The sequence below is a fragment of the Protomyctophum bolini genome (genome assembly GCF_963924005.1).
Source record: "Protomyctophum bolini genome assembly, chromosome: 3".
In the NCBI taxonomy this organism is placed as follows: domain Eukaryota; kingdom Metazoa; phylum Chordata; class Actinopteri; order Myctophiformes; family Myctophidae; genus Protomyctophum; species Protomyctophum bolini.
In genome coordinates this window covers 3340748-3349228 of record NC_137864.1, presented here as the reverse complement: position 1 = coordinate 3349228, position 8481 = coordinate 3340748, and the positions used below count along the sequence as shown (strand labels likewise).

Sequence of the window (8481 nt, the reverse complement as noted above, 5' to 3'; positions counted from 1 at the left end):
ATGTGCGTGTGTGTGTGTGTGTGTGTGTGTGTGTGTGTGTGTGTGACAGCTTACATGTAAAATGACCCTCCCCTGTCCCCAGAACAAAAGGTCTTCCAACATGGGTCTTCACCTTAAAGCAAGATGGCTGGCCCTTGGTCTTTCTCTATCAGAAGCTAAACAAAGCATTGTTTAGGTTAAAAGCAATTCTGATCCTGACTCCCATTTGGGCATGTCAGTAACTCAGCTTCTCTATGTAAACTCCTAGGCTGATTTTGGAGTTAAAGTATTCAATTATGACATGAGAGACATAATGTCAAAATATACAACAATATCATCATAGTCTGGCAGAAACCTAATATCTCCATATTTAAACTTTTTGTTTTTTTCTTGTAAATGTATGGCCTGTTTTGTCATACAAAACAGTCTTGTGCAAAAGTAGTGAAAATAGATGATGCATTGTGAGCTTGTATAGATCAACAATTTTAGCTATTTTTGAAACATTTTGAAAGAGAAAGTAGTTACCGGTAAGTGTTCTTTAATCAGACATACTCATTTATCTGCAGCTCTGCAGAGCCTTCTCCATCTTCTTCTCCACTTCAATCATATTCGTGGACCATTCCTCCATCAGCTGCTTTTCATCACCTCCAATGATAGCAGTGTAGCCCATGTGGGCGATGAGGCCCATGCAGAAGACGATTCTGAGACGGGTGCAGAGACGTTCCATGGTGTGGCGGTTGTGCCCTGAGTGCGTCAGGTACACATCCAGGATTGGTCGGCCGAAGACGCTAGGCGTGCCTAACACACCATTGTAGAGGGAGTTCAGGTGCTGGTCATCTAGGTCATTCCTGTAGCTCTCCATGAAGTCGTTCTTCTTACTGTCCCGGCGCCTAGGCTGTGCCTCCAGCATCTCCATGTACATCCGGAACTGTTTCTTCAGTAATTCCACCACAGGACCGTACTGAGAATCCACAACTCCGATCTGGATATGCGACAAGGCGTCGTTGATCTGCCGGGACAGCGTGTCAAGGGCACCTTCGATCGTGCCAAACTGACGCTTCAGCGTGCGGATGTCTTCATTGTCGACGTTTGTCAGCACCAACCGGATAAGGGAGCCAGCCATACCGAAAATAGGGTTCACTGTGGCTGCTGCTGTAGAGATGGCGGCCACACAGTTCAGTACCCCTACCAGGCCCTCCCTCAGCTTGGATCTATCAGACATGATGGAAATCACTATGCAGTGAAATATGGAAGTATAAGAATTCTTCTTTTGAAGATCACAAAGATGTCTTAATAATCCTTTATCTTCAGAATGAGTAAGGGTTTTGTCCTGGACAAGGTGATGTCTTTTCTCTCACAATCTCCCTCTCCAAAGTACCAAACTGAAACAAATTCAGCGACAATTCAGCGACACTTTAGCCTTAATATGTCTTGACTATAATATGTGTGAGTCCGTTGCACCACAGTTTCCAAATGACAATGACGTGAATTTGTTGCCAGATCCTCTATTAAAGGGCCGCCCTTGGCTACCTCCTGAATAACTGACCAATCAGATTGGTTGCATTTCTTTGAGCGGACAGGCCATGTATTGACATGCAGTGATGACCACTGATGACAAAGAATGCATGGAATAGTTTTCTGCTCTTAGTACGTTATTCACTTACCAAGAATGACAAAATGAAACATTTACTTACCGTGTATAAAACAAAATAGAGGAAATAGTTTAAGCACAACTCAATACAAAGACTGTTAACTGTGAGTGGACGACCCAATAATTACACTCTACAAGAGGGTCCACCTTGTTCAATTCATCAAAACATTTAGAGACGTACAAATAGACACTTATAAAGAACAGAACAGGAATTCATCATAAAGGAGGTAAAAAGGGGAAAGAAACATATACAGTGAGGGAAAAAAGAAAGGGGGGGATTCTGATTTTACGGGGGGCAGTTTCAAATTGCAGCCGTCCGTAGGTGCCCTTTGAGAGCGGTTTTGAAGGAGTCAAGGGATTTGCATGTCTTATGTTATCTTATCTGTTGTGTTTCTTTCTTGTTCCTGTTTACTGTCGGTGACATTTACAGAGAAAATTGTGCAATCCCCGTCAAGCACCTTGGCATACCGCTCATCAAGACACTGTAGCTCCAAGAGATGTGCTGTGATGAACTTTGCTAGAAAGTGGGTTGTACAGCTTGAGTCCATGCACAGAACAAATTACACGTGGTCCAGCCAAAGCTAGACACAATGTTGTGCCTAAGTTATTTACAGTTTTTTCAGAATCCACTTCCGTTTTGAATTAAAGTTTGATTTTTAGACCTGTTTCGCCATGGTGAATAGAATCGCTAGTTAAGTTCCTTTTATCACAGAGTAAGTTAGTTAGTCAGAGCACAGAAGCAACAGATAAAGATTATTGGCAATATTTAGACTTACAGTACCGGTATATCATGTAAGGTGATATTCTACCAAAGATCACCATCACTTTATTAAGATTACATTGTAATCCTTTCTGAATTAACACTGTTGTAGCTATTTTTGTCTGAAATAGTGTGAAGGGAGATATTGCCTCCAGTTTTGTATTGATCTCTTTTGCCTTTTGAATGAGCATAACGGATGCCGGCTGAGTATTGTGTCACACTAACTAACATTGCTGGAGTGTTGCTGTAGTACTAGAATGGAGTATTGGTGGGTGGACATATGACTAGAATAATATATTGTTTCAATGGTGTTTTGAACACCCGGGCAGTATTTGCAAATGAAATTGCATAATTTACAGTCCAAAAGGCAATTATGTTTGACTCCGGCTGCTGTGCCTTTTTAGTTGAGCCTACTCCTGTGAAGTACAATCATTTCTATATACGTAATACGTGACAATATGTTTGTGTTTGTTTTCGTGGTCCTCATGGTTGAGATGGATAATGTGTCTCTAATCATCTGAAGGAATAGGCCTTTAATGAAGCTTTGTTCCGACTGCTGTTAATACAATCCTTATTTTAAGATCTCTATTGTCTTTCATTTTCTAACGGGTGCGCAACTGTTGAACACAAACCACAATAAAAGTGGTTGCCAAATTCAGTATGTGTGATGATGTGTTGTGTGTTCTCAATAAATTAAAGAATATGGATATGGGACATTATATTTAATGTTAGGTGGGTTTCTGTGGGATTCACCGGTGGGTTTTGATTTTTGAAGGTGGGGTCCAGAGTGAGTTTCACAGTCATGGGCGGTGACTGGAGACCGGACCTGTCCACCAGGTTGGGTGCTTGGTCCTGGGGGGTCTGGGCGGGTTCTGGGGGGTTTCTGGGAGGTTGCATTGAGTTTACACAACAACAAAAAAAACAATTTCCCCCTCATTTATTTTTTCAATTTTCTTCTTCTTTTGTACTGTTTTGATTGATTGATTGATTGATTGAAAACTTTATTGAAAATTAATTCAAAAGGATACAGACACAAGAAAGCCGTTAGACTTGTTTTCGTTGTGGTCCTTTTGGGGAAAGGGGGACATGGGGAGTAACAAAACAAAACAGACAAAAACAAACCATTTTGTATTTTTGCCCTGTTCCTTTTGGGAAGCAACAGACAGACAGCAACAATTAGGCTGTATCTAAGGAGGTAGCTACTTCGTAAAAAAGCTATCAAGATAGCAAACGACCCCTCTCATCCACTCTGCGGGGAGTTCGAACTGCTTCCCTCTGGTAGACGGTACAACATTTTATTAAATTATTTCATACCAAATGCCATTAAGGCACTAAATGTCTCGCTAGATTTGTTTGTTTTTCCAATGTATTTGCCACTGTTGTCCTGCACTTTTTTGCCATGAGAAAATAATTATGTTAAGTGTTGTTACTGTTGTTGTAACCGTTTGTTTTTTACTGTTGAGACCGAAGACGAATTTCCACACGTGGACAATAAATGAAACTAACTAACTAACGAAAGGGGGGCAGGAGACAAAGTCATAACAAGAAACAAAAAAAAAAACCCAACCAAAAACCAATAAAAACTAGATTTTCTTTGTTGTTTTTTAACCTATTCTAATCTAAATGGTCAGTATGGATTTTAAAATGTTATCAGCCAACCATCTTTTTAATGTGAATTTAAAGTTAAATGTGATCTGACAATAAAGTTGAATGTTGCCTCTCGATTTCCCCCGGGAAAGGATGAATGAAGAATTTAAATCATGAATGGGGGTGCTGTCATGGCACAAATTATTTTCAGATGGGCGTCTGCGGACAAATACATAATATAAAACATTAATTAGGGGGTCCTTGACATGAAAATGTTTGAGAACCACCACTAGTTAAAACCCATTAAAACTGGGAAAGTCATCCGTCATTTTACATTTCTTTGGCTATTCAAAAATAGCAGATCTAGGTACAAACCCGTACTTTTTTTCTTATTTTCTTTTCATATCGCTTTTGCAAACATTTTCGATGGTGACGTAATGACGATATGTTTTAGTGTTGGGAGGAATAATTGTTTTATGTTGCTCATTCTGATCATGTTTTATATGTCAGTTTTGACGTGGGCTTTGGAAGCGATTATGCTTGCTACAATAAAGCCGTCAGTAGGCTACATACACAGACCAATTAACTGCCTCATTCGTTCTTCAAGTTCATCAAGGGGCAAAGGAAAGATTTGCCTCCAGGATGGAATCTATAGGTAATCTTCTCGTCTTTTTCCCCAGGTGTAATGAAAGTTTGTTATCAGCGAGCCAGGTGCAGATTAGTTCATGCAGGGTCTTTTCAACCTGCGCAGTCTATTCCTGGCTCATTATATGGTGCTAATTTCATTTGTCCCTGTCCGAGACCAGCAGGGCAGAGTCAACTCATCCACAAACACGAGCAATTTTAGTCACAATTTACTCACAAATGTTTAAATGTAGGCTATGACTTGTTACGTGAGGTACGTCGTAGGCTACTGCTGATTTTAATTTACAATACAGGACTCAGGTTTAGGCATTTAAGCAGCCAAGTCTCTGAATGGGCGATTACTGATCATCATAACTCCTGAACCAAAAACGTATTTCCAGATGTTGTCCACAAGGGACACAATAATTACACTCTACAAGAGGGTCCACCTTGTTCAATTCATCAAAACATTTAGAGACGTACAAATAGACACTTATAAAGAACAGAACAGGAATTCATCATAAAGGAGGTAAAAAGGGGAAAGAAACATATACAGTGAGGGAAAAAAGAAAGGGGGGGGATTCTGATTTTACGGGGGGCAGTTTCAAATTGCAGCCGTCCGTAGGTGCCCTTTGAGAGCGGTTTTGAAGGAGTCAAGGGATTTGCATGTCTTAATGACTGTTGGTAGGGTGGCATAGGAGCGAAAATAATTTAGTCCCTTGTTTGTGCTGAATCTGGGTTGCACATGGTTTGTTGCACTCCCCTGGTGTTGTGGGGTGGACTTCGTTAACATTAGGAAGTATTTAGACAGGTACATGGGTATCTTGGTGGTGTATCGAATCTTGTGGACCAGACCCATTGTAAGATGCTGTACTCTGTCGTCTACCCTAAGCCATTCCAGCCTGTCCAATGTCCAAGCTTCTGAAAGCTTATTCCTAATTCTTAACAAATATTACTGAAATGAGATGGAACATGAAATGCATACTTTTGCTACGTTGTTTCAACTCTCCATTCTTTCAATGAAGGCACAAATAAAACATACATGTAAAACAGTATGATATACAGACAAAGTGGGTCTAACCTAAAAACGGGGCTAATTATTTCGATAGGATGTGTGTGTGTGTGTGTGTGTGTGTGTGTGTGTGTTTGTGTGTGTGTGTGTGTGTGTGTGTGTGTGTGTGTGTGTGTGTGTGTGTGTGTGTGTGTTTGTGTGTGTGTGTGTGTGTGTGTGTGTGTGTGTGTGTGTGTGTGTGTGTGTGTGTGTGGACAGCTTGCATGTAAAATGACCCTCCCCTGTCCCCAGAACAAAGGTCTTCCAACATGGGTCTTCACCTTAAAGCAAGATGGCTGGCCCTTAATTGGTCTTTCTCTATCAGAAGCTAAACAAAGCATTGTTTAGGTTAAAAGCAATTCTGATCCTGACTCCCATTTGGGCATGTCAGTAACTCAGCTTCTCTATGTAAACTCCTAGGCTGATTTTGGAGTTAAAGTATTCAATTATGACATGAGAGACATAATGTCAAAATATACAACAATATCATCATAGTCTGGCAGAAACCTAATATCTCCATATTTAAACTTTGTTTTTTACTTGTAAATGTATGGCCTGTTTTGTGCAAAAGTAGTGAAAGTAGATGATGCATTGTGAGCTTGTAGATTTTAGCTATTTTTGAAAGAGAAAGTAGTTACCAGTGAGTGTTTTTTAATCAGACATTTTTAACCAATTAGCCTAATGTGTTTCTCCATTCCCTGAAAACTAACGTTTTGGACATACAAGGTTTCCACCGGACAGTGACAATATGCAGACAGACAAATGAGATAGCTTTCACATCTATGATTAATAGGTCAAATGCACTTTCTGTACTAGTTTAATTTCTTCTGGCGAACTCGTGTGGATGCAGACACAGTACTCGGTGAGGGCAGAAGAAGCAGAAGGAATCTGGAGCGATAGATGGGAATGTGGATAATCCCTACATATCAACATCTCAACAGGTAGCAGCCTGATGATCTCACCTCTGATGGCTATCATGCAGATCCTCTTCAGGAGGACTGCCCAGGGTGACGCCCTGGTAGTTCAACGTACGCAAGCCCGCACAGCCATTCACAGTTTTGTGAATTTTTGTGAAGTTGAGCTTGGATGAATATCAATGGTGATGGCCACGTCCATTAGTGTCTAGTCGTCTCGACCTGCTAAGTAGTCTACTGTAGGTGTCAGTCAGATGTTCTGTCTGAAGAAGTCACACTGGCTGATGGCTTCATGATGAACTAATTAAATTACAGTGATGCAAGGTAAATGCATAATTAAACACTGAAACACTAGTATTATACTTAACGCTAAAGTTAGCCCATTATGCAACTAAATAGAATAACATTTGATATACAGTATATTGTTGGCTAATAATTAGGTATACTACATTTAAGAGGTTATTTCAATCAGTGATGGCTCGCGTGCAGCCGTGCACGTGCGTGCGACATAGCCTCACTAAATCAACAGCACATTGCTGGCGGGTGTGGAAGAGAGTGTAGGGATCCGCTTTTGACCTTTCATTTACATACAGTTATAAATAAATAAAAACATTTCCTAACTGAACAATTACTAACCCTTCCCCGACCCTTCCTAGTACAAGAAAACGATCAAGTGCATGATTTACTTTATGACCATGATTGTCTGTTCTGCAACATGAAAAATAAATAAATAAATAAAATAAAAATAAACATGACAACAAAAAGAAAGACAGGTAGACAAAAATATAAACGTATATAATTTAAACATCCACAATCAAAGTTATGCTTCAGTTAGCTCTCTCCAGTTCTTGACCCATATTTGGTATGTAATCCATTGCCCGACCCCAGATCTTCTGAAAGTGTAATATTTTTCCTTTCACATTATACATGATTTTTTCAGGTGTGCAATAGGATAGAAGTTCTGCCCACCATTGTTTAGTCGGGGGAGGGGGTTCAGATTTCCAATGACAAAGAATACATTTTTTTTGCAGCAGACATTGCTAACAGGGTAAATTTCTTCTCAAAGATGTTAAGGTTACTCAGCATAGAGACATCACCCACAATAGCTATTCGTGCGTCTGGAGTAATCGTTTTTCCAATAATTTTTGAAAGTTGTTCAAATATAAATTTCCAATAATAATTTAACGTCCGGCAGTTCCAGAACGTGTGGATTAAGTCCCCTTTAACATGTTGACATCGAAGACAATTGGGTGATGTCTCGTGGCTAAATTGATATAATCTGTGAGGTGTATAATAAATTCTGTGTAATATATTAAATTGGGTTAACCTATGGTTGGTATTTGTTAAAGTTTTTTGGGAGTTCAGGAGCAATGTCTGCCATTCTTTCATGGTATATTTGTGTTTAATGTCTTTTTCCCATTTCTTTTTTTGTTGTAGCATCTTATCATCCTTCTGTTCAGTGTTCATCAGTGTGTACATTTTAGATACCAGGCCCTTTGATGATTTTGTAGTGTTAAACAGTTTCTCTATTGGTGTTTCAGACATATGGGGATAGCTATAACTGTTATTTTTTACCCAATTCCGTATCTGTAGGTATTTAAAAAAGTTGGATGAAGGTAAATTATATTTCGCTCTCAGGGAATTAAAATCAGAAAAGATGCAAGAGTCTCTTATTTCACTGATTCCCTTGGTTCTCCAGTTTTCAGATATTCCATTACTAATCATTTTGGGGACACAAGGGTTGTTCCACAGAGGCATGCTCATTAACAAGGTATTTTGATTTTGATTGTTTGAGAACCACCACTTAAAACCCATTAAAACTGGGAAAGTCATCCGTCATTTTACATTTCTTTGGCTATTCAAAAATAGCACATATACAAACCCATACTTGTAGATTTAGGAGAGTGGTCAAATG

The 8481-nt window shown here is 39.6% G+C and overlaps 1 protein-coding gene across 1 annotated transcript; it reads right to left on the bottom strand.

Moving 5' to 3' along the window:
* Positions 1-535: 535 nt before the first annotated feature.
* Positions 536-1201, bottom strand: LOC308313431 (protein rapunzel-like; the record flags this gene model as incomplete). Its single annotated transcript, XM_080760527.1, has 1 exon — positions 536-1201. The coding sequence occupies one exon, from the start codon at positions 1199-1201 to the stop codon at positions 536-538; it is 666 nt and encodes a 221-aa protein (XP_080616653.1).
* Positions 1202-8481: the final 7280 nt, after the last annotated feature.